The 27,839-nt window shown below is 35.7% G+C and overlaps 1 protein-coding gene across 1 annotated transcript in view; it reads right to left on the reverse strand.

Annotated features, from left to right (window-relative positions):
- Positions 1 to 27,839, reverse strand: part of LOC120514855 (BMP/retinoic acid-inducible neural-specific protein 3-like) — a 323,313-nt gene that overhangs the window by 225,102 nt on the left and 70,372 nt on the right. Inside the window, exon 3 of the mRNA XM_039735464.1 lies at positions 23,334 to 23,631. Coding sequence (XP_039591398.1) covers positions 23,334 to 23,578 — 245 coding nt within the window. The 5' untranslated portion in view covers positions 23,579 to 23,631. The remainder of the gene's footprint in view (positions 1 to 23,333; positions 23,632 to 27,839) is intronic.

The following is a 27,839-nucleotide window of genomic DNA, read 5'->3' on the forward strand; positions in this document are numbered from 1 at the left end:
TACTTTGCATGAAAACACAATAGAAGATAGAGAAATGAAAACATGACAATCATTACAGTCATAATGGAAAATATTCAACATGACATGACAAAGGCACAGTGATATTTGATCCGGAGGAAACAATGAAAGATCACCTTTCAAACAAAGCAACATAGAATACCAAAGAAAATAAACAACAATATACACAAACACAGCATTAAAATGTAGTTAACCAGCTATAGAACCTGATCAAATGAGACAAATACATTTTATCAAATACAAGAGACCTCTTTATATTTTTCTCTGTGTTTACAAGCATAATCTCTTTTCCAAGTGCCATTTTCTGTTTGTTGAACACTGATTATTTCAGTTTTTAATAAAAATCTATTTAGTTATAATATTCTTCATATCTGTGAATGGGTATTTCTGGCATTTATTGATTGAATGGCAAATTATAAAAAAATGATTCACTAAATACTACTATGTTTTTAAATGCTGTAAAACTTAAATAATTATATGTGGTTTCTAATCTTGTTGTCATTGTCATACTTTTATTGACTTTTTTATTACTACTTATAATTCTAAATGTGTTGTTTTTGTTTAAGATGTTTATGAATGCAAAGTGCCATTAATTGAGGTTATAAATCAGTTAGTTATATACTTTCATTTGTTTGTAGAGAGACAGATACAAAGTACACTTATACCTTAATATGACAGATAAATAAAGTGCCAGGGCGCTGTAGGAGGTCAGTTATCTTATTTGCGAACAACATGCTAAGTGTTCCTAAACAACATGAAATTGAACTATTGTGTACAGAAAATTCTAGCATTTCTGTTTTTTCTATTTTTGGATCTATAATATAGTTCCCTAAAGGCATACCTCACTCAATTAGCCAACCTGTGATTCAGGTTACAATGTCACCTTTGTTAGATGGAATTTAAAGGGATTTAATTGCCTAGTAAAAATAATAATAATGGTCCAGTCTCACCTCCAGATTTTTAAGGTGATCATTTCCTAACATATAATTCAGCAAAGGCTTTGAAAAAATAAGGTCAGTACATGTAGCTTTATTCACAAGAACACTACGTTTGTTTCAGTTGCAGTAATTAAATATCCCAGTGGTGGATTTGTGACAGTAACTGCAAAGCATTTCAGCATTTAATTGATCCTACTGAACATTCAGGTTGCCAACTGAAGAGACAATCAGTATAATGCAACCATTATTCCTATCCCGCTGTTTCACTCAATATCAGTTGGCTCCACTAAGTGTGCTTAATTGTACCTAAAGTCCACCCATAATAATTATTCTTTTAAACTAATACCAATACCTTTGATTATCTTGTCATTTGTTTTTCATTCAAATGCTTGGGGTCTTTTATGCTTAGTAGTCCTATTAGCTTTTCTCTAGGTAACACTTCTTTAATACTCATTCTTCACATTTTGGTCTTTTCCTTCCCATTCCAGAGACTGTTAAAACAAAAAACATATTTACTTTGAACTGTGGCACATAAGGAGTTTTATACACTTATCATTTCATTAACCAGAGTTATAGTCTGTCAACCATTTTCTCCAAACTAATAGATATTAGTTAGTTAGTTCTAACTGTGTTATTATGGTTTCCGTCTCTTTGGCTTTGTTATTATGATTCTGAATTTTGGAATGTGAATTTTGACTTTTTACATTAGTTACTTATGTATATTTTGCTTTCTTTTTTCAATTTTTGTTAGTTGAATTTTGTGTTTTGCATTTTTGTCTTCCTTATCTTTTCAAATAGTTTTCTGTCTTTTTTTTTGGACTTCAATTTTTTTTTTTTATAATTAGAGATTTTAGATTTTTATTTAGTGTTATGTGACCAGGTGCTATGTTTTTTTTGGGCTTACATTCATAAAATTTTCTTCCAATATATGTTTATGTTAAAGCATATCTTTCTTCTTTTATCCAGGTTGTTCATCTGAGTTGAGCTAGAATATCCACCCTATGCAAACAGTGATGTTCTGTATGATGTTCCTTAGATCCCTAGCGACAGGGTTGGTTTTCTGCCAAACGGAAAGCATCTCTGGTTTGTAATTCTGATGTTTCAATCACCAACAAGCAAATAGAAAGGGAAACAGGGCCCCTCAATTAGGCCTCATCTTAGGCAGCCTGATCGTAAAAACACCATAGGCAGATTTTCTCCTGCACATTCTCAAAACAGAACTAAGATTTGAAATAACAAAATTCTGAAAGTCTACAAAAGTGGAGATGAGGGAAACCGTGAAGGTTCTGACCCAACACAAAAACTGTTGTGTGTGCAGCACATGAAATAGCCAAAGTGGAGTGAGGCCATCAAAAATAGCCAAGTAAGCAGGACGATTCTCGCCAGCCAGCCCAAAGGAGGTGCACTGAAAGGCAGCCTAGCTTCCACTCGAGTGTGTATTTGGTCCACCAGACTAAAATGTGCCTAACTCTCAAAGTTACAAAATATATTCTAAGACATTCCAAAATACATTTAAAATCCCCACTAGGGAGGGGATTATCATCAACATTGGCTAGGCCTGAACAAGCCAACAACAAATCTTTATAAAAGGAGAAAATAGCGAAAATCACAAAATGCTAAAATACAAATGAAAATGGATACAAAAGGATTTGCCTAAAGGGTAAAGTTCACAGCAAACAAAGCCAATCCACAATCTTTAAATTGGAATCTAAGAAACAAGAGCTAAATTAAAGAACAAACCAGAGAACCAGACAAAGAAATAGCAATAGTGACTCACCCACATCCGAAGCGCATACAATGTACTAAAGAGGGACTGCAATTCCCATGAGCCTTTATTGGTCTAGGAGATTGACAGGCACCCCTGCCTCTTGTGAAATCACCCACAAAACACAAGGGACATGGCAGAGCAAGCATTCACACAGAGAATCCAAACAAAAAACAAAACTGCCAAAAAATCCATAATTATACATATAATATAAATAACAAAATTAACATAAATAATAAAACCAAAGGGCTAAAAATTAACAAAAGGGACATAAAAAGAAATTTAAATGTAAGACAAGGTAGCAAAACACATAGCAAAACAGCAAAAACAAAGCAAATTAATTAAATTTAAAAAAATGTATTAAAGAGTTTAGAAAATTATCATAAAAAGGTTAAGAAATCTCCGAAGGAGCAAAAATAGGTTTTTTGCCTATAAAGGAAAAACCTAAAAGGAAAAAAAAAAACAATCTGGACACAGTGCGTTTACTGTAGGGGTGAAAACGTAATAATACAAACAAGAATTATCAAACTAAAAGTCAGCAGTCAAAACTAGAATGCCGAAGTTGCTGTATTAACAGAAGTTTCTCCACCTGTTCCTTTTGGCCAGTCTGGTGGCTGTACAATAAACTGGTCTCCATTTTAAGGAGACACAGTAAATAAGTAAAATTAAACCATCCAATATTAACATACTGGAAATGGCAAAGTAATTAATAAACAAGTAATAAAAAACAAAATATGACATAAAGATTTAATAAACCACAATTATATTTAATTAATAACAAAAAGATTAAACAAACTGCAAATAAACTTAAGTCAGGGCAACAACCTTGGCTGCACCAGAACAAAGAGAATGGCCTGTCTACAAAGGGCAGCTGCTCAGTGCAGATGTCACAACCGTGTTCCTTCATGACAAATCTGTCTCTGTACCTTACATCACTTTGACTTTATTCTTTTAGTTTATTCCACTGTTTGGACACTAAACACATTTCTAATGATCGTAAACAAATTCTTTTATTATTGATTTGTAACATGTAATCCACTAAAGAGCCCAGACAAAATCTTATTGCAATAATAAAAATCTGGTTACATTCAAAAAATTGGGAGTGAGTATAATTGAAAAATACATTTGAAGAAAAAAAAAACCAAACATTTAAACCATAAAGGGACAGTCGCATTAATAAAAGAGAACTTAAATAACGTGCTGGTGCAAATGACTGGTGAGCAACATCTTGGTGAGGAGAACGCAGTAAGAATAGGGACATGACTATCAACCTTTTAATGAAGGTACTAAGTGAAGTGAACAAATTTATGATGATATCAAAACAGGTACTTTAGACAAAGTTTTAATAGAAAGTAGATGCTTTTAATTATCTAAATGCTATAGATTAATGTGTGCTTATGTATTTGATTGTTGTTTTTGAATGGTTATGTGTCATGTTCTATTATATTTATCATTAAGTACTTGCTGTCTCTTTAGATTTATTTATGTTCCATGTTCTTTATAGGTGGAGCCCCAACAGATCTCACCACTCCTGAGCCAAGTAAGCTGAGAAGGCTCAAGAGTTGGGGATCGCTTGCTTATAGTGAAGTCTGTTGGAGCTGAGAGCATTGTTCTTTGTTATTGGATTTAGTGGCTTTTTAATACTTTAATGCTCTGTTTTTGGTTTATTTCTGGATCATGTATTGAGATTTGGTAGCTGAGGATTGCTTTTCGGGCCACTCCTTTTCTGCTATTTTTTCTCTTTTTCTAAATTAATTTTATGAAGATTCTTTTCACAGACTGTCTCCCCAAGCCAAGGTGTTAAAGTTTCTAATTTTCTTGCAAGGCACTTTGATATTTTTCAGACATGTAAGTTTAACTTTAAAACCCGTTTAATCTGGCGTAGGCCAAAGCAGGCCTTTGGTGTTAGGAATCAAGTCCACTGGGGTGAGATCTAATCCAGGCATACAAAGGAGTCCTAGACTAGCTTGTGAAGTTTTTTGGAGGCCTCACACCTGTAACCTGAGTTGACATGCTGTGTCACCTGTGTGCCTTGAATCTTGACAGAACAGCAACAGTGTCGGTTTGAAGTTGTGACAGATCTTCCTGCAAATAAACAAGTTTAACAGGATTATTATGAGTGATAAAACATGGACCCAGTATGACCCAGAAACAAAATGGCAAAGCAAACAGTGGAAAAGGCTAGGTTTGCCATGTCTGAAATAAAACTTGCAAATATGATCATGAACTGCGAGCATGACATGAATGCTTTTTTCAGGCCATGTTGAACTAAGTGTTTTCCACTGCTTATTTTTTAACTAATTTAGATTCTGGGTTATACTGGAAATGCCACATTTCGTTACCCGTAATAACTCATTTAAGCAACATCAAGCCTCCACAATTTTGGTTTATCCGTCAAGATTTGAGGCACACACATGACACTATGCAGCTATTCCAAGAATTAAACTGTCACACCTCATAAGACTCAAAATCAAAGGATTATTGTGAGGAGGGAAAATAACCAGGAGATCATTATGTTAGTTTAAAAATGTCCAAAGAGAGTAACAAGCTCAATACCGAAAGAGGGAAAATGGTCAGGCAAACAAAATATAAGGGTAAAACAGGAAGTAAAGTTGAAGGCAGAAAAGAGTTGAATAAAACCTGACACTAGGGCCTACTTGTTTGAAAGCTAACTAATGCAAGGATTGCTTTTATTGAATTATATTCAACCAAGGGATTATACATATTGAAGCAATTGCATATTCATACCGTCACGTCCTGTGCTATAACCAATGCGACAATCGTGGTCACATGACAGCTCCTACTGCGTCAAGTAAACAAAAAACAAGATGGAAAATATGAAAAAAAACTTTCATAATAAATCAAAACAAAAAGAAAACCTTTAAAACAGAAACTGCATAATGCAAAAACATAAAATAGATGGAAATATACAAATATACTGCATTAATTAATACAACATTCCTATACTATAATTTTAACTCAAATTCATAACACATATACAATGGATAAAAAGAAACAAAAGCACACAAAGTATTTACTGGAACAGTGAATGATTTGCGTGCCAAGCTAAAAAATACAGTCTGAAAAGAGCCCAGGTTGATGTAATTTTTAAAATAAAGTAAATAAGTCATTGAACTAGAAACCATCCATTATCCAACCCGCTATATCCTAACTACAGGGTCATGGGGGTCTGCTGGAGCCAATCCCAGCCAACACAGGGTGCAAGGCAGGAAACAAACCCTGGGCAGGGCGCCAGACCATCACAGGGCACACACACCCACACACCAAACACACACTAGGGACAATTTAGGATCACCAATGCACCTAACCTGCATGTCCTTGGACGGTGGGAGGAAACCAGAGCACCTGGAGGAAACCCACGCAGACACGGGGAGAACATGCAAACTCCAGGCAGGGAGGACCTGGGAAGGGAACCACCGTGCCGCCCACTAGAATCCATAAACTTAAAATTATTGCTTTACACTACCAGTTAAAAGTTACCATTAAACTGATTTGAAAATACAGCCAAGACATTACTAGTTTTTCAAGTGGCTGTTACTGCATGTTAGTTCAGTTCCTGCCTTCACCGTGTTGTGTGACGCTGAGCAATTCAGTTAACCTGCCTTTGGTGGAACTTTTGACAGAAACTGATACATTTTTTATCAAGATGCCATAAATTGTTTTAAAAATATAGCAGACATTACCTGGATCAGCTATTTTTAAAGTATTAATGACTGATTTTTAAAGTATTATTTACATTTGACTGCAAAGCTCCATTTTTTACAGCAACTCCTTCAGTACTTAGTGGCAAACTCTCTTAGCTTAATCCTTGGTTAGTCATGTTTACATGCTAATTGATTATTGGAGAAATCTTCATAATTGCATTAGCATTGTTGAAACCTTTAATTCTAGTCACTTGACTTACAAGGTACTAGCATTCCTATAGTTTTGTTCTGGGTTCAAAAATTGCAAAAATGAAATTGCTTTCTCAAGAAACATGTTAGTCTGTTTGGTTTTTTTTGTTGTTGTTTTTTGGCACAATGAAGGTTACCACTTTGTGGTTTTCGCATGACTTTAAGCCCAAGGTCGCTGAATGATTTTCTGGGTTAGCCTGAATTTCAGTTTCATCAGTTGTTCTTTCACATGAAGTACGAGAGTGGTTATGGTGCTCAATTGCATCTTAATGCGTGGGCTGCCGCAAGATCAGATGAATTTCTACCATATCAGAAATTTTAGTTGGTTGTCTTGTAGTATAAGTAGTCTCATGAGCTGATTTTCTGATGTTGCCATCAAATTTAACAAAATTCACTGTGCAGTGACCACAGTGACTGAGCATTGCACACGCATAGCTTGAGTACCCATGTTGTGGCATGTCAACCGGACAAAACATGGTCGTGCAATTTGAGTACATAAATGACTGGCATCTGTTATCATGTAATGTGACTAGTGACCAAATGTGACTAAAAATGGCAAAAAATGCAATTTAGATTCATACAGGTAAGCAACACAACAAGCACCATGGAGCCCAACTCTTCTATGCCTTCTAAACTTGGCATAAAACCACACACATTTAACAAACTGCCGGCACACACCATCAAAGCAGTGCTATTGTTTCTGTGTCATTTACTTTTCTTTTTCATATTCCCATCTAAGACGTGGAATTTATCAAAATACATTGAAATTAATTGCATATCATCTACAAATTTAATTCACTTGATTGTAATCATTCTGTAACAATACAATGGTGCATGGAATGGCCAAACTATTCCAACTACTATAGGTGCTTTAACATTGTTAGAAGACATCGGAAATGGTAGAATTAGAAGAGAATGTGTGTTTACAAATGACGACGACTGTCTTCTAAGTGGGCGGCACGGTGGCGCAGTGGTAGCGCTGCTGCCTCGCAGTTAGGAGACCGGGTTCGCTTCCCGGGTCCTCCCTGCATGGAGTTTGCATGTTCTCCCTGTGTCTGCGTGGGTTTCCTCCGGGCGCTCCAGTTTCCTCCCACAGTCCAAAGACATGCTGGTTAGGTGGATTGGCGATTCTAAATTGGCCCTAGTGTGTGCTTGGTGTGTGGGTGTGTTTGTGTGTGTGTCCTGCGGTGGGTTGGCACCCTGCCCAGGATTGGTTCCTGCCTTGTGCCCTGTGTTGGCTGGGATTGGCTCCAGCAGACCCCCGTGACCCTGTGTTCGGATTCAGCGGGTTAGACAATGGATGGATGGATGGATGGATGTCTTCTAAGTCAGCTTCAATTTCCAAGAACTATCCTCTTGGAGCTGTGTGCTGAACTGGCATCAGCTTTAGAAAGGCAGACTTTGAAGAATTGTGCTCTACCCGCTCCTTTGTAAGTTCTATCCACTCTCATGTGTTAAACCACAGGAAAATTAGAAACACAAAAAGACAACTAAGGAAATCTAATTAAAAACAGTAAATTCAAATCCAAAAATATTTATAAACTTGCTTCATCCAGTTCAGGATTCCAGAGCACATGCTGATATCATTGTGCTAGAAAGGCAGATGTGAAAGGATAACCAGAAACCACCCAACAAATTGAAAAAATATGGGGAGAACAACTGCAGACTCTACACAGATTCAAATCTAGATCACTGGATCCATGAGGCAGCAGTGTTAATCACGGTAAGTGCCCATGAAAATGCAAAAAATATTAATGCAAAAACTTAATACATTATGATTTATAAGAGGATATTCGAGGATGTATGAAAAGGGGTCTCTCATTCTAAGCTTTAGTGAGTTCTTTCGGTTACTTTACTAAATAACCAAGAATTTCATGGACTACCATTATCCAGTTTAGCAATAGCATACAGTCTGTAAATTATGTAAAAAAATCATATAACAAATGAGTAAGTTACTAAATGTAATAGATTATAAGATAATTAAGAAGCCAGTAAATCAGTACAAGTGGAAACAGAGAGAATTTATATTTTAGCTGATATGGGTAAATGAAGGTTATATTACACAAAAATAATGTTGTATATGTAAGAAGGAAAACGACCTAATATACTGTCCTAATCTAAATATAATATGAGTTAGAAGGTACTGTACACTATATAAAAAGCTTCAACACCCTGGGGCCTGTTGGGGTTTTGATTGGCCACTGTTATTTCAGGAACATTCGCTCAACTAATTTGTGAGGGCATTACTGAAAGTAGAGTAACAGTAGATTCTATACAGATGAGAAGAAGACATCACAAATTTGTGAATCCTATTACAGTGCATGGGTTATAATTAGAAGTAGGATTTAGATACAAAGTTTGAGCCTCAGTTGCCTGCGTCGTCCACTTCTTTGTGTGTATGCAGTGCTATTGATATGCCGAGAGTATCTGTAGCAAGTTTACTCTTTCAGTTTTATTTTGGTTTTGTCTTCAGCAAAATAAATGACATATAATATACTACATATAATGTTTATGGTTATATGCAAAAATGCTTAATGTAAAAACACCTGTAATGAATATTTCTGTATGATAATAGTTTATTTCTCAATAAAGCAATTCATTCAGGTGAAATGATCTTAAATATACAAAGGTATATTTTTTTAAATAAGTAAAATAAATATCCATTGTTTGAATTAAAACTAATTTCATGCCCGGAGGATAAATTAACTCAAACCAGCATAAGTGAAAAAATATAGATTAAGTATAATATGCAAGTACAATGTAGCAGTATAGTACTTTATGTCAACTACTAATTCAATCATAAATTGTAAATCAAGTATAAAGTATAAAAGAGACTTAATAATAAAAATGCATTTATATATAGAATTCATTTGCAAAAGCACATTGTAAGCCAAAACAAATAAATTGTATTTTCTTAGGGGAGGAATTGGTTTATAGTACTAGTGAATGCAGTCTGATGTTTATCTTCAGATGTTTATAACATTGAAATCTTCTTAAAATGTACCTCATTTTTCAGATGCTGTATATCACTGAGGGCCTTACTTTGCATTATTTGTCTAGTTGTATGATGCCATTCAGGAAACAACTCTTAAATTGTTAAATAAATGAAAAAATAAAATATATGTTTTGCATTACCAGTAACTGTCATGAGTGTTAATGGCTTATATCTCTGAAGGCCTACTTTCTGTCTTTTAGAATACTTTGAAGTAGTTTCTAATGAGGGAAAGAAAAAAAAAATATGTGACTTCCAAAAGGTCAGTTCACACTTAGAGAGACAAAAGACACTGTTCACTCCATTGTTGTTTCTTTTGTTTTGTCTGCACTGAGGTTTTAGGGATAGTAATTCTTCATAATTTCCTTTTAAAACAAAAGCGGCCTGTCTTTCAATATTTCCCGGAGCCATTGGACATGTAGGATAATATTCAAAAATGCCAAGAAAACAAAAGAACCACCTGCCTGTAGTTCCCTTCAGTTTCAACTTGCCAAGAGACTTGGCTCCTTCTCCCTGGATGTTGGCCTCTGTAAATCCATTCCTCCAGCCGTGGAGTTACTGCATCTGCCATAGCATGCTAAACTGTAAGTGTGCCATTTCAGCTACAGTAAGAGGTTTACTCCATCTATGGTCCTCCCTCTTATCATTTCATTCCATGCAGTATGTTTCTGTCTTGCCTTCATTACCTTTCAGCTGGATTAATGAAGCTCTCTTCTCAGTGGTACTTATTCACGATTACTTGGTGTATTTCTGGGACTTGAGAAGTCAAAGCCTATCCCAAGGGCAAATTACAGCAAATCTTAAGCTGGTTCAATATGCTACTGCCAGAGTTAAGACTGTGAATAATCACAATGAATATACTGCCCATCACCATATTCTTTTGCTCTGGATTCTTGTCTGATATTGAATAGTCTTTAATGCACTGTTTCTGATTTAGAATCCCAATGCTCCATTCTATGTCACATCAATGCCTGCTATGTATCTGTTAGATGGCTGAGAACTCCTGTCTACTAACTCTTTCAGAGATTTTCTTTTTGATTAATTTTTTTTTTGCTTTGTGGCTCCTTTTGTCTAGTTCTCTTCCCATTTTTGTCTGACCAGGTTCTATCAGATCAATGACATTTGGGCTATTTTGCTGTCTAACTGTCTCTTTTTTATCTAATGAATAAATGCTGTTTAACTCAGATATCAGAATTGATATGCACGCAGTTAGGTATGAAATGAGAATAAGAAATGTGTCGAGGTTGCTGCACCCATCACTCGATGAACTGCCTCAGGATCCCAATTTAGCACCCAAATGCAGCCGTGCAATGGGTTACACCTCAGCATCACACTAGTTTGAAAGGAATGGGACAGTGCAGTTACACTAACACTCACTACACTAACACTTACTGTACTGTGCTGTCTTTTACAGTTACAATTTGGAAACAGTCCCGAATATAAAACTTTTTCAGCAGTAATTGGTGCTCAGAGTCCAGTAGTCTGTGCATCTTTTAGCTGCAATAGCCAAGGATTATGCATACAAATCAAAACAACTGCCAGAATATGGCTTTCTCTCTTATAGAACTTTTAATCATAGAACTGTTTTCAATTAAAGAATAAAAACATTATATCTGAATAGTTATGTTAGGGGGCGGCACGGTGGCACAGTGGTAGCACTGCTGCCTCGCAGTAAGGAGACCTGGGATTCGCTTCCCGGGTCCTCCCTGCATGGAGTTTGCATGTTCTCCCTGTGTCTGTGTAGGTTTCCTCTGGGTGCTCCGGTTTCCTCCCACAGTCCAAAGACATGCAGGTTAGGTGCATTGGCGATCCTAAATTGTACCTAGTGTGTGCTTTGTGTGTGCCCTTTCGGTGGGCTGGTGCCCTGTCCAGGGATTTGTTCCTGCCTTGTCCCCTTTGCTAGCTGGGATTGTCTCCAGCAGATCCCCGTGACCCTGTGTTAGGCTATAGTGGATTGGAGAATGACTGACTGAGTTATGTTAGGGAAATACCATCAAGATGAACAGCCAGAAGGGCAGAGACCCAGGTCATTTAGAGAATGCACTTGTCTCTAAGTTACAAAGCTAAATGAAATTTACATAAAACATTAACTAATATAATCGTTCTTGTATCTTTCTGTAGTTTCAGGTTGGAGTGAGCTGGGCTGGGATTCACCCCTGTATCAATGAAACATCCAATTTAAAAGCAGCTGAAACAGCCAGTGAGCTAAGAATAATAAAAATAAGTTTAGTGTTGTGATGCTAACCGCGTTTTTAATGAATTGATTTAATTTTAAAGACTATACTAAACGTTTGAGAATACAGCCTTGAAAGATAAATTATTCCATGAGTATGAGCAATGAAAAAGAGAATTGCACTGTTAAAGAACAATGTGAAGGAAAATTGTATCTTTAAATAGATAATTAGTTTACTAAACATGAATTAATTTAACTTTTCCAAAGGTCTTAATCTTGCTGTAGAAGTGAAGCAAGTGAGTAATGGAGCTATGAAACTGATATTCACGATACGGTTTACCAAGGCAAATAGTTATTAGAGAAGAAAACAGATAAATAATAACCCATAATGATATAAATAATGGTTCTTAGAAAATTGAAATGAACTAAGCCTTTCAGTATTACTTACTGGTTATCAGGCCTTCGTCATAACCTAGTCACAGTCAGTCCGACATTTTGAGCTGTATCAGAATTAAGGGTGAGGTTCACATGCAGTGCAGCACAGGCAACAGATGTATACAGTCACCTTTATAGGGAAAAGTCTGAATTAGTCTGGAAGATGGAGAAGAACCAGATAGGTACAGATGAACTCAACGCAGCACAATCTGAGTCTACAGGCAGACAGTGGTTTGACTTTTAATATGGAAATTCTCATCATTAAATGTTGTGGGAGGATTTTATGATATTAACTTTTGGGTAGAATTTTATTAATATTAATACAAATTCTCAACTTCCCCTTATGGCTTATACAATTTCATGTCATAAGGTTAACTGCAGCTCTTTAATGTAACTTATTCAAATATGTCTGAAGTAGCATGCCAATACAATTAAAAGCTTGTCGGTGAAACTTAGCAAATACAAGGCTCTGCTTCTGCAGTGGTATACTGGTTGACAAAGGTAACCATAATAAGGATGTGACTGTGTGTTTTTGCCATGCATATGCCATAGCGCCCTATAAAATGTTGGTCCCTGCCTTGTACCAAATGTTGTGAATTTTGAAGGATTTTTGTTTGAAAATTGGACCAAATTTGACACAGTTGTTGAAGCAATTTTACTATTGTTCAACTTGAACTTCCTTGTTATCTCTTTTAAACACATGACTATCAACTACTTTTGGGTCACAGGCTGCCATTGGTGCAGCATGGATTGATTTTTGTTGGTTGCACAAGTAGGTCGTGGTGGGTCGGCTAAGTTATCAACAGCACTGAAAAATATTATCCCTGTTTGTATCTATGCTTGTCTCATGAAGGGAGATTCCCTCTTCTCTTCCTTTTGCACTTTTTATTAAAGGGGACAAACCCTTCAACGAGAATAAATCCCTTGTTTTAATAATTAGGATTGTTTCATCAAAGTGGAGCTTGTGGGTTGTGAATAGACATAAAAAGGGAAAACCGAGACGTAAGATCATAAATGTTGAGAAACATTGCTGTACAGTATAATAAATTGGATGGGCTGTCTATTAGGGCTTCCAATAGTGATTTATATGTGTGTCTCCCCCTTCTCATTTGGATAAAAAATGGTGTTCAAACCCATCCTATCTCATGTAAGTCTAGCTTTAGATAGAAGTAGGGCCGTCTTGCCCAATTTGTTAATAAGTGCCATTCTGCTAGACTTCTAGACTTTTTACCATGATAGAATGTCAACATTGCTAGATGAATGCCTATGCCAACTTTGCCCTTCCATAACTTTTGTTTTGGATGCAATTTCTGCTAACTTGAAACTCATGTAGAAGCCAAGTTTGAACCGGCTATAGACAGGGGTTGTTAAGTAGCCCCAAAGTTGTTCTGACAACTAAAGATGGACAAGGCAGGTCTAATAAGGCAAACATGGAGATACACACATTAATAGCAACAATATTTTTTGAAGTTGGAAGGTAAGGAATTTGTAAACAAACATGAAAACTCTACTTGAAGGGCAGTTTAATTTAATTGAGTGTCAAAGATTTTAGATTCATTACAAAAGATTATTTAAACATAGTTAAAAGACGGTAAGACTTAAGAGACTGAACATCACATTTAGAGGATAAGGCTAAATTCAAAGTCTAAAACAAAACTAGAGTTGAAATAAGAATATTTAAAACAAGACAAGCGCTCAAGAAAGTTCTTCACTAAAATTTCTCATGTAATTTTAATATTTTTAATTCAAGTTTAATGTGTGCTGCCATCTTTATAATAAGATCACTATGAGGTCTTGAGTAACAAGCACTCAAAACTCTAAAACAGCTGCAACCCATGAATGCCTAAAGTGAATGTATCCATGAAAAACACACACACACAAACACAAAATGACTACAATCATTAAGAAATAAGTGTTCAAAATTGTAACACTCTGATGATAACGAAATAATGGTGAAATAAAAAGTAGTGAGAAGTCAAGCAAAGTGACACCTTTTATTGTCTAACTAAAAAGATTACAATATGCTTTCGAGGCAACTCAGGGCCCTTCTTCAGGCAAGATGTAATACAGAAATTGGAGGTCCCTGTGTTTATATAGACATCAGGACAGATAAAGCATTGGAAACCCTTTAAATGAGACATCTTAAATGTAAAAAAATAATAGACCTCTTCAGGCTAGGATTTATTAAGGTGTGTTGTCCTGCATATCTATGCATGTGACAAATAAAGAATCTTGAATCATTTTGCCTCACTACATTCATAATGGCTAACATGATACAACACCCTAGTACTATGAAAATAAAAAGTAAATTAAAAATGGAACATTATTGCACAGTCCTGAAAACTGCAGGTGTTACACTGCAAATGTTCTGCTTGATGTAAAACAGTGCATAGCTACTAAATCACAGTTGTTAACATACTCAGTAAACTAGTTTAAATCATGTTGATGATCAGTGGGCAGAAGATTTCAACCCTTGGCAATATCTTACATAGACCCCATCATCTATCCTTTCATGAAAGCTCTGCCATCATTTTTCCCTGGGAAAATGCCTGACCACACTTTGATACAACTCCCCAAGAATGTCTGTATAATATACACACTCTTTTTTAGTTTTTTATGCCTCTGGATCTGTGATCAAGCAAGCATGTGACATTTTGGAATAATAACTACCGTATGCCCTACATCCTCCATAGACCATTGCCTATCCGGATGATTAGTTGCATAGTGCTCCAGTTTTCCATAGCACACTATTCAGGTCCTCTATGACTACATGCCATGATTCATAACCTTTTACATTAACAATAATGAAGGTTTTGCCCCATACGAATTACTCCCTGGGTAGAAACATTCTCAACCAGTAAATTGTTCCATTTTTCTGCCTTTAGGAAGAATTTCTTACTCATGCTTCACTGGTGATATATACACAATTTTCGTACAATTTTGACCACTGATTCTGGGCCAAGAGTTAAGTGTCTGTCTTTGGGACAGCAGGATATTGTTTGTTAGCTTCTGTCAATTATAAAGTTATATTCTGTCTGGCATCATAACTCTCTACTTTGACTTTTGAGAAGTCACTTTGGTAAAAAGAGAAGCTCAAATCAGACAGGCCATAACCTTCAGCTTTTTCAAATATAGCATCAGTCACCAAAGATATGTTATCAGATACAGCAAATTTACCTTGCTATCTGTTAATCAATATCAGTGTTTTACCACAGATAACTTAGATTGGACATTATTACTTGAATTCAAAAATAAAAATGGTTCCATAAATAAGGATGCTTCTCTAAAACAACTGTTTCTGATGAAAATATATCAGATAAGAATGAAAGTAAAGAGATGCTGGAATTTCTAAGTAAACATTAAACCTAAACAACATTAGTTAAAAAGTAGCTAAAGGTTTTTTAATATATAGAATAACCTGGGGCATGGAAGGTGAGGGAGAATGACAGGTGAAATAGTTAAAAAGCCATTTACAAAAACACAAAATCATTATTTTACAATTGCAAAAGTGTCCACCAAAATTAACAATACAAATAAATAACATGTAACTAATGTACTATTAGACTTTTGTAGAACATACATTATATTTCACCCATCTGCATAGTAAATGTTAAGAACTAACTGCCTTTTATTAATGCTTACAATAGAAATAGAGGAAAAAAGCATTACAAAGATAATTAAAATTGGAGATTTATTGTATAGTAGTTAATAAAAAATAGATCTCCCCAAACATACCTGCAGGAGGACATTAAAATGAAGAAACTAATCCGCAAGGCTGCACTGTTGAATCCCAATGCAAACTGCTTTCAATTTCAATATTTGCTACAAACAAACAACAGTGCTGTTTTCCAATATTTAGTTTCCATGTCAAGCATCATCTTTAGGTGTATTTCATGTGTAGTAGAATAAATAATTCATAAAATTTAATAGAATGAAAGCACACACAATGACATTTACCCAGTGAATCCGTACTGCAACTTTATAGTTTCTCTCAAGGCTAAACTGTCCGAAAGAGACAACACAGGCAATGGCTTGACAATGCACAAGATGTCAGAGCTTGTATCTTACCACTTGACAACTTTCCAGTAGTGAATTACAGTCACTGCTACTTGGCAAGCATAACTACATCTTTCACAGTTGGTTGATGCCCCTTTATCATAATTTTGATACTATTTAAGAAGCATCTAGCATTGTTCCAGCCCTTGGCGATTGACTCAAATTGTTAATCTTTTGTTTAACTCTGTTTATATTTAAGCACTTCTTTATTTTGCATTTGGAGAGCTGTACAATACAATATAATGCATTACAATGTTACTGCTTATCGTATTCTCTTTTTATATTTCTTCTATCCAGTATTTACCCCCAACTTCTTTGCTTTCTTATGCCTTGATTTACTTTTGTTATGTTTTGCTTTTGACTTTTCTCCAAACTTTTATCAGTGGTTTTGACCTCTACATTTTTGTAATTTTGCCTGTTTCACGTTTTATAAACCCCTTGCTTTCACTGAGCCATGTCTAGTTTTATTCTTTTAGCTGCAGGATTTATCTGATGTTATTTGAACATTATAATCTGCCCATGTCTCTTACTGCCGTTTGGCTCACTAATGTGAATCTGCATCTTCTTCTGATTAACTGCTATCTCCTGCTGGACACGTTGTTTCCTTTAAGTAAAGTCCAGTAAGCACTGCCAACTGCTTAATGCAGTGTGCCATAAGGAAGAATCCAGATTCAGAGGTGATTCTTATCAAAGTACCAAAGGTAAATTAATTATGTTGGAGTCAGCAATTGGCTGGGGCTGTGCCCCCATTTCATTCGTTACCTGTAATGTGGCCCTTACACTTACCTAAAAGTGTTGCTATATAAGATGTTTAAGTCACAGTCACATGATGGGAAGATGAGAAAAAATAAAATGAGGAGTTTGACTAGTGGCTATCTTTGAATTCCTTTGCAAAGCAACAGTCAAGTTCACATAGCTTCTAATGTTTAACTTGTACAAAATGGCCTTCTACCTCTGGATGTGTTGTGTGTTATGATATTTCTTTTTTGGGCTCTAAGTAAACTAACATTAGTGAAGTGTGATTCACATACAGTTTTACAAAACACATAAAATTCTCTTCGCTGGTGATTTTCCAATATTAAAACAAGTTTTTAGGGGGGTAGAAAAAACAAGGAATATTGCTCCCTATAGACTTGTATAGCCATTTTAAAAATATGACATGCTGCTCATTTTTCATACAAATGACACGGTAAAACACACCTTTGTTCACAGTAGTGTGCTTTCACCACAGTAAAACTAAATACACGGAAAGATGCTCACCCACCCACTGTTGTCTAGCAACCACCCTTTCCTTTATTTTGATTCGTGTAGATGAGAATTTTCATACTCCATACACAGTGGAACTTTGAGTTTCAGTTCTGTCTCTGATGCTTCTTTAGGATTGCGATCACCAAGACTGTCATGATAATTGGAAAAGTGGGCATCGTCTTACCAGTGGTAACACAGCACATCTAAGGGCTCAACAAAATGTCTACACGTGACAGGAAATTAGTTCAGTGACCGTTTTTTTACATTAGACTTTAATTTACATTAGATTTTAATAATACTAAATGTGTAATTAATGAATGAAAATGCTTCTAGACAGGAACCAAACAATTGTCTTTTTGTATCAATGGCACTAATTTTACAAAAAGTGAAACACCACTTGTTTGACAAATTGTTTTTTGCAATGTGAAACAGTGAGATTTGCTGCTAATTCAATTGTGCCCTAATCATTCCGTTCATCACTAATAACCATGGTTTTCTTGCTGTGAAGAAACACAGAAAAACAGTGTCTCACAGTAGACAACATATGGAGCACTGCATCACAAGCCATAAGTGAGAGAAGCACTCCCTTCTCACCTCCCTTTCTCCCTCTCATATTATATAAATATAATTGAACAAATAAATAACTAAATTGACAGATAGATCTTGATCTTCATCTTACCAGTGTGTCATTCATCTTAGTTTTAAAGAATTCTGTCTTTTAATCTCTTGTCTTTGTCACTTCTGGCCATGTGCAAAATCATTTTCATGGTGAGAGATTGGTCAAAGATGTCTGTACGTCATAAAGCCATAAAGCTTTTGGTGGCCTCTATGACCATTGTACCTTTGAGTCCACTGCAGATGCTATAGGACCATCACATTACATTAAAGGCCACTTGGTCCCACTTCTTCTGATATGGGACATATATTCCCATTTTAATATGACTAAATAAAATGTCATTAAATGAAAAATGAGCATATTGATAGTGACTTTATTTATATTTTGCAAGAGGTAAGTAAGTAACATTGAAACTGTAACTATAAGACAAGCAATCATCAATCAATCTCACAGGCTTCCTTATAATCAGCAAAACCAGAAACTGTAGTCAAGGAAGGCATGAATCAATATAAGAAGTCATAAAAAAATTAAAATATTAAAAATGAATCTTTTAGACAGACATAGCCTATTCTTTATTTCTGTTTAAATTATGCAACCTGTTGACTCTAGATAAGATGACATCTAATACATCATCAAATGATGGATTTACAATGACCACAATACAAATAAAAAAGAGTCCCAGGCTACAGTAATGGCAGGCAGTGTGTCATTGTTAAGGTTTTGGACTTCAAACTTTTTGGCTATAGGTTCAAATCCCACTACTGACACTGTGTGACCATGAGCAAGTAGCTGTGCTCCGATTGGAAAAGCAAAAGAAACTAACCAATCGTATTTTAAATTGCCCTGGGTAAAGGAGTCAGCCAAATAAATAAATGTAAATGCATCTAAAATAATGACACTGCTGCTAAAAACCTGGAGGAGCAATTGGCTTTCTGCCAGTCTTAGCTTTCAGAAAGAAGTAATTGTATAATGGTGTATCATGGTGCCATTTCCATCAACCTTGAACCTTATGATGTTCTGTATTGCCCAGCTAGTACTCCTATTTCTTGTGAATTATCTGAGACGTCTTCCTTACTTTAAATAGAGGATCAGGCATCCTTGATACCTGCTGGGTCACCTGCCAACCAACACAGTATGGAACAGTGCTCAATTCCTTATATATTGCATTGCTTTCTTTAATTTAGGGGACTGTTGGGCCTTGCTTTGCCCTGTGCCAACCAGTACCATCAGACCACCTATCAGCAATATTTATAGAGCACTAGAGAATAAAGATCACAGGGCTTTGAAGCAGTGGTCCTTTATTCAGTGGAACATTAAATTTTGTGATTAATATAAAAAATATGGTTACCTACATATATAAACTGTAATTTACTCCATGATTGACCAAACAAATTCAGAAATGATTTTTTAGTTAAAAGGTTTTTTTTTCTCTAGAAAGTTCAGGAAAATCATTCAAAAAACAAAACATTCGAAAAGCTACTCTAACATGCTTGCATTGTCCTTATAAACCTGAATATAAAACTAGCCTACACATATTAAGTTTGTGTACATGTTTAAGAATTTAATTTATAAATGAATTACTTTTAAAAAGTAATGTCTGCATGTGGTGTGTAGGTCTAGTAAAACAAAAATGAAAATTAAAGTAGTTTATAGGGCAAATTTAGAACCTTGGTGTTTTATTCCACTCAATATTAACTTTGAACTAAATAGTTCGAAGGAAATGAAAGCAAGACTTTTTTCTTCTATCATGAGTTATTTGATATTATAACAAAGATTAAGATATCTTCACTTCCCTTGCTTTAAAAGAATGTGGCAGAAATTCAGACTGAAACATTTTTTATTAAATCCCATGAGGAGTGGCTGGAAGCGCATTAAAATATTTACAAAAGGAATAAAACATTAAAGTTGACAAATATCTGTTGCGAGATCTTTAAAAGGCAATTTGCTAATCGTAGGGGATCATACATAATTGGCAAGCATATGGTATAACATGAATATGGTTAGTAGCTTCCCATTCATTAGTGGCGACAAGTTCTAGTGTGATTAGTCACACGGGGCTGCACACAGCACTCATGTTGCATACTCAAGCGGATGATGCAACTTGTTACATTCAGATCTCTACAACTACAAAACACAATGCCATAGTCCCATGGTCAACTATTCACTTTTCAATATGTGTCATTTAAGTAATTATACCATTCTCCTTCTGTGATGGTGCATGTTGGCACCCTGATTATTAAGATGTGGACCCGCTAAACCACATACCTCCCCCCTTAAGCCTCATCCAACCTAAAGCAACTAGTGGCCTAGGTCCACAATAGTAAATAAAAGCAAAAATTCATAAAACCAAAACCCAAGACCACCTCCATAAAATCAGGACATTAAAAGAAACAAGAACTTTAAAATGACAATTTTAAAACGTCCTCCACTGGCTTGAGTCCCATGGGTTCATTAAAAAGTCAGGCATCTATAACACTTGTTGTTCCTCTTAATTTCTTCAGTCCTTACCACCTCAGCTCATCCTACCACTGCCATCAAATGTTGGCCCCCTGATTATAAGCCACAGACCTGCTATACCACACCTTCAGTTGCCATTTTGCACTAGGCTATTAGTGAGTCAAGATTTTTAGAATTCAGCAACTGAGCCTCTTAAAAGGCACAATATCTGCACCATCACTAATGATCAAAGTTGTACAACATTCTAGTAAAATTATGTACATATAAATTCAGAACACACTTGCAGTACATTTCCTTAATTACAAATGTGCAGCAGACAAAGGCTTATGATAGCTTAGCTATTACCTACCGTAAACAAACATGCCTGATGGACTGCATGATCTCCTCCTGTTCTAAGGACCACACAGGAGTGATGACTGGGACAGAGAAAGTCGGATGTGGCACACATAGGAGCACACTGTTGCAGCTTAGAAGCTGTTTAATCTGCAGAGCAGTGGGATAGGGTCTTTTTTATCTCCTGACGTTGAAACAGTTTCTTTGTTATCCAAAGACTTCTGGTTCATGGGTGGCAGGTAGTATTTAGCCAATGACACCACAGGGAGGATTTTTGAGAAGAGACAGCATGTTAAATATTTGTGTTCATGTAGGTTTACTTGGATCATGACCATTTGAATATGAGGGTGGACTTTGAACAATTATTTGGTGTATCTGCGTTCATACGGTAATAGGCTATGTCACAGGTATTCTAAAAGTGAAAAAGTATGTAGTTGAGATAAACTTTAAGGTTTAAAAAATAATTTTGTGCTGTAAGTTTTTTAGTCAATATGTATTAAGCTCACTGCATAATAGATGGGAAAACAGTTAAAATAGAAACCTACAGTCGTTGAAATTGATGTATTAACTACAGGTTGTGGTTGCAAGACAAAATGAAATGTTTTACTCTACCCTTCGTCACAGATGGAATGCTGAGTGGTAGAAGGTTTGAGAACATAGGTTGTGCCTAACCAGGAATGGTCTACTGCAGTGGGCTAGCGCCTTGTCCGGAATTTGTTCCTGCCTTGTGCCCTGTATTGGCTGGGATTGGCTCCAGCAGACCCCTGTGACCCTATGTTAAGATATAGCGGGTTGGATAATGGATGGATGGATGGAGGAATTGTCTAGATGCATGAAGCCAGAACATGAGAAGAGAGATGGCTCCTAAACTATGACAAGGAGTACAAGGATTACAGTAAGGAAAGACAAAGTTGGCATAAACATAGGACACACAAACAGTTGTTCTCTTTCACTTTATTGAGTCCATCCAATGACTATGATGGATTAAAGACTTAACAGGTTAGAAGTGCAATGCAAGGCCAAAAGAGTTACCTTATATCTGCAGAAGGCACACCGGATGCCTAGACCTCTAGAAAGAAAAGCTGCTACCCATCCAGGTTGTACACACATGAATTTTTACAGCCATTTGCTTTACTTCTGCTTTTGGCACTCTTAGAAGTGTAGTTTAAGGGATTTTGTGCATTAAGTGAATAAACATTTGAACCTACTTCTCTGCTTGGCCTTGATCTGTTTCTAATGAACTGTCCAGGGTCTAGAGAAGAGATGAAATATTTTAACCATAGATGCAGTCATCCCTAGTTCGTCCTGATGATGATCATAAGCGAACCTGAAGATCTCCATTACAGGCTGGTAAGTATGACTTACTAGAGAAAAAATTAAAGGTTGGGAGTTATTCAGGTCTACATAGAAAGTCCTAAGGTGAAGAGAGGGTCACCTTCCATGGCAAAACATTATTCAGTTAACTGACAAAGCTTAAACTGGATGTGGATGTTAGTGTGCCCTGTAATGGATGATGCCCTCACCCCACTCCAGGGTTGGTTGCTGCCTTGTGCCCAGTGCTGCACAATATCTTTACTTATATTCCAAAGCTTGATACACTTATAAAAAGCCAACACATATTCATTTCACGTTAACCATGTACATGTCTAAACACAAAGTCAATAAGTAATTTTTCTCCAAAGGCAAAAGTGTATTGAACAGCAAATTTATAAAAACAAAGAGCACATCGATGATTCTTATATCTCTAAAGGGCCTTCTGTTTCTTTTTCATGAATCTAATCTATTTCAACTGTAATACCAATTTAGCTCAGTCTGAAGAACCAGAAAGGAAAGCTTCACACTTAATGTTGTCTCTGCCACGTGAATCGGTACAAAAGAATGTGAGTCCATACATATGTTCAGAAATTGTCTTATTTATAGTGGAGGAAGGGAAAGAACTGCCTTCTTTAAACAATTCTTTAATCTTGCAACAGTATCTTTAGCAGCTGCCAAGGTGCCCTGCAGCGATACATGAGGAGTGTCAAAAACCTCCTGGAAAAATGGGTGTCTGTGGGAGGGAGGTGGTGAAGGCTGTCTGCCTCTCATTACCTACTTCACTCCAAAGTTTCACTGATCAGAGTTACCAAAAGGTGAAAAGGGGAACTTACAAGTGATTAAAAAATCAATCTCAACTAAAATTAAATAAAATATCATGCAATTTGTATCATATTTATGTCTTCTATGATTCTAGCACATTAGGTCAGAAAGAAGAGCATTCAGAAACACTGCCCTACAAAGTAGCACAGTCTTAGTATCACACTTCATGTTTTTTCCATTTTTTTAAAAGCCTAGCTTTTCTAATATTGTATTGCACAAACAGTCTTTATTAAGACTTTGCAAACCTCTTACCTATAAATCTTGTAGCGGGTGGTGTACCCCTGCTGATATCGCTCTACAAATTCAGCATATTCTTGAGAACGATGAAAAGGCCCCTTGTCCGACAGGAGCCAGTCCATTGGCCCAGTAGTCCCATGTTGACCCAAAGTGGTGCTCACAGTTAAAACCCAGCAATGCAGACTCAAGGCCGTCCACTCGGACAGAACCATGAGAGGCAGCCATTTAACAACAGCAGCGCCGCACCAGAACCATGTCATGCTGCTGCAACGGTGGACTTGAAACCAGCATTCTCCTAGTAATCCCAGGCAACCTGCAGTGCAACAAAGCAAAACATTAAGAAGTCTTCAAAAATGCAAGAAGAACTTTATTCACCTTGTTTACTGTATATTATTCAATTTATTACTACATTGTTTTTTTTTTTTGCACTTTGCTTTGCTAATTTAAGAAAAGCAGTCAAGGTAGGAAATACAGATGCTAGATAACCCTTTTGGTGATTGAAACAAACCTTGAACTCCAGAGTAAAATAATTTTAAACTTTGTATGACAGAGTATGAAACAGATATGGAGATTCTTTATTATGTGTCAACTTTTTTTTTTATACTTTTTATTGTTACTGTTATATTTTTCATGCACCAAGATAATAACACTTTCAAAATGTGTACAACAGAATGTTTCAAATAGTCTAGAAATCATGTAACCTATTCATATAAATTTTAGTGATAAAATGAAACGTTTCTATTTTTATTTATCTTTCTCATATTGCATTTCTCTGTTGTCCCTTTTTCTACTTCCTTTATTCCAAACAACAGGCAGAGGTTGACTGTTTTCATTTACTGTAACATTATGTAGACAAACGACTATTCAGAAGTGGAATTAGGAGCTACAGAACTTCACATTAGTTACTGCAAGATACAACATCTCTTACATTTCTACAAGAAACGAGTGTTAACACAGGCACTGACATGAATGCTTCAATGAGACCATCTCCCAATGCTCTTCATGCCAGGTTAGGTGCCAGTGCTCCGCATGTAAGCTGTAATGGCATCTAAGAGTATTATAATAACTGTACAAGACTGCAGATTAAGGCATCAGGTTTTCTGAAGTGATAAAAGAGTTTATGAACATATTCCTGACTACAAAACAGGAATTATTATTTATAATTTGAAAAGGAAGAGCAGCTGTTTTTTTAGATCCTGTTATAAGAAGAATTAATAAAGAAATGCAATTCTAGTGCTTACTGAATCTATTGTTCATGTAATTACAGTATTATTTCTTTTAGTCTGTGCAGTCCTTGACTAAATGCTATTATTATAATAATGGTTATTATTTATCTTTCTAAAGAAATGAAAAGTGGACTCTTACACTTTTAGAGGTTATTTTAACCTAGCTATTTTATCTAAAATATTCAAAACACCTATTGCATGCACTACATCCAACCCTGATAAAACACCAACTATTAACAGCTGCTTTTGCCCAAGTCAAATTACAAGAGCAGACAAACCTTAATTATTAATAGTAAATTGCAATCATCTGGATGTAAAAATGCTAAAATTGTTTTACTTACTGATTTAAGTGCTACCTGTGATACATTAATGTTATCATTATTGACCAAACCAATTTTTATTTAACACATTAGCATTGGTATTGTACCTACAGAAATTGGCTGCTTTAATATTCCTCTAAGAAGAAACCTAAAATAACAAAATAAGGAATGACATAAGTACATTTATATTAAGTAGAATGCCCAGTGGGGACTGGGTGGACTTTTGGCCTAGGAACCCTTGCAGATTTTTTTCTCTCCAGCTTCATGCCTTCTTAATTTTAAATTTTTTTTCTGTCCTCCCAGACCATCTGACCTTATCATCTGATTCTTCTTTACAGACTTAGAACAATGCCACTATACTGTATAGCATATAAGGACTCTACTTTTCTACTAAATAAACATCTATTTTACATTAGTGTGCATATTTTAATCTAATTTGAATTTGATTTTCTTTACTTGTAGCTATTTCTTTGACATTCTGTGTATTTGAAAATGTGGAATAGAAATAAGTATAGTTGCTGATGTTGTTACACCTTTGTTTATGTCTGACATAAAATATGGAATTCTGCCAATTTTACTCTTGGAACAAAAACTTACATGTAAAAGGAAAAAAAATACTTAGCAGTTGATCCAATACTGAAAAAAAAAATAAAGAATAAGCTAGAAACCAAGTCCAGTGGGTATTGAGCTGGAATTAGTTTGAGAAAACATTAATAATGTATGTATGGTTGGCATTGCAGCATGGTGATTAGTGCTTACTGCCTCACAGCTCCTGAATCTGTGGTTCAAATAATGGTGTGGGCACTATCTTCTTTTTCTAAAAATTAAAGATGTTAGTTACATTAAATGACAACCCAAAACTTATCACCAGCTTAGGCTCTTGCTTCCATGGTTTTATACTGATAGATAGATAGATAGATAGATAGATAGATAGATAGATAGATAGATAGATAGATAGATAGAGTGGTGGCCAGGTCATGAATCACTTGTGTTGACAAGAGTTATAAAATCTCACAGCAGTAGGAACAAATGATCTTCTAAAGTGCTAGGGTGTTCTTCAGATCTGATATGAGATCTCTCAGCCTACATATTATATAGCACCTGTGCTCTACAGTGAAGTTTGAAACAATATTTATGAATATTGTCCTAGCTTATGTCTAGGTGTTTTATACACTCTGGTTACTGTTGAAATGACTCTATAATTAGAAAGGGCTGGACATATAAAAAAAATGACAAGTATCAACTCTTTCATATTATCTACATAATTGGGGGATGGATTGCAGCAAGATCAGATTAAGAACCCCAACAAATCTCATGGTGTCAGATGCATATACTTGCACTCTAAGAGCATCACATATAATAATAAAACAAGCCAGGATGTGGTCTCCTTTGGAGATTTAAGTCAGGGTTCACTCATACATTAGACTGAGGTATCGCTGAAACAGAAAAATGCGAGTATTACTTTTTTCTCACATACGCCAAAGCACCAGGGCACACACACACACACACACACACACACGTCACTATATAGTATCCGCCAACAGTTACCGAGAGACAATTATGCTTTAGATATGATTGAACTAATGTTTACCTTTTGTTGTCATTACTTTCCATATAGGGATTGATTTCAGGACATTTTTATACACTCAAACCGAATAACATTTACAACAACAACAGTGATACTCATTTTGATCTAATGTAGCTTAACAATTGCATTTTTTGAACAAGTTTATATAAGGACATACATTTTTCTCTGTGCTCTGTCCATTTAAATCGAGAGTAATGTGCAGTGGCACGCCATTAATTGAGAGAGAGCGAGATGTTAATTGCTGGCCCTCCACTATTCATTGCAACAGCACTTAGATCTGAGAATCTTCTCCTCCTTGTACTGTACTAAATAGTCTGGTTGTGATCTGCTGCTAGTCCAGTACTATCTCAAGGACACTGCAACTGACCCGTGAAGTTTATATCTAGCTATAATGAAGTCCGGCTGTGTTCAGTCAGCTGACTCAACTTACCCTTTTACTTTTGTTGATTTAACTAAAGAGAAATTACTTTGTCAAATAGTGCCAGTTATTACTGAATAACTTTGTCAATTCCATAAATGAAATATACAAAAAAGTGTTATATATTTTCTCAGGCGCTCTTTATCTAATGTTAGATTATTGGTTGAAGAAAAGATTCAGTATCATAAATTTGAAATAATAAAAGAAAATCAGGAAGAGGCAAATACTTCTTCACAGCACAGTGTGTTGTTATTCATCAACAACACCACAAAACAACAATATTTATTTATACAGAATATTTACATATATTAAAGTAGCTCAAAGTGCTTTATGATAATAACTGCTAAACGTAATTACAAAAAAAGTATGACGTAAAATGTCAAAAAACATAAAAAGTTATTTAGAATTAGCAGTAGAGAATCATAATGTCCAACTGAATAGTAAATTATGGTCAGATGGCCAGGGAGGACAGGAAAATAAACTCTCCAGTTAGCAGGATGTAGAAGAAAATAAGCTCATGTGGTTCCAAGTCCAAAAGACCACCCAGTCTCCTCTGGGTATTCTACAGTCCATGAATGTGTCATCATTAGCAGAATACTGTTGTGAAGCCCATTTCACACCTCCCAACATCTTGCGTGGCAAAAAGCACATCCACTGGGTATCAGCAGGAAATGTCTAAACTCCTGTGAAAACAAAATAATCTTGCATTCTATATTATGTTATTCTAGCAACAGTTTAAAAACAGCACATTCTGTGGTGTGACAAATGTTTTTAAGAATGAGAAGTGAAAATTTGCAAGCAGTTGGCTCTGTCTAATTAGACCCCGAGAAAGTTTTTAAAAAAATCACACATATGAAACACAGTACACCTCAAGGGCCTAAAAAATAATTAATTCTATTTTGCAACACATGCTGTCAGACAGAAATAAATTCGGAGATGGCTAATAATTAGTCATCTTGTCAAAGAAGT

Source organism: Polypterus senegalus, chromosome 14 (assembly GCF_016835505.1).
Source record: "Polypterus senegalus isolate Bchr_013 chromosome 14, ASM1683550v1, whole genome shotgun sequence".
NCBI lineage: Eukaryota > Metazoa > Chordata > Cladistia > Polypteriformes > Polypteridae > Polypterus > Polypterus senegalus.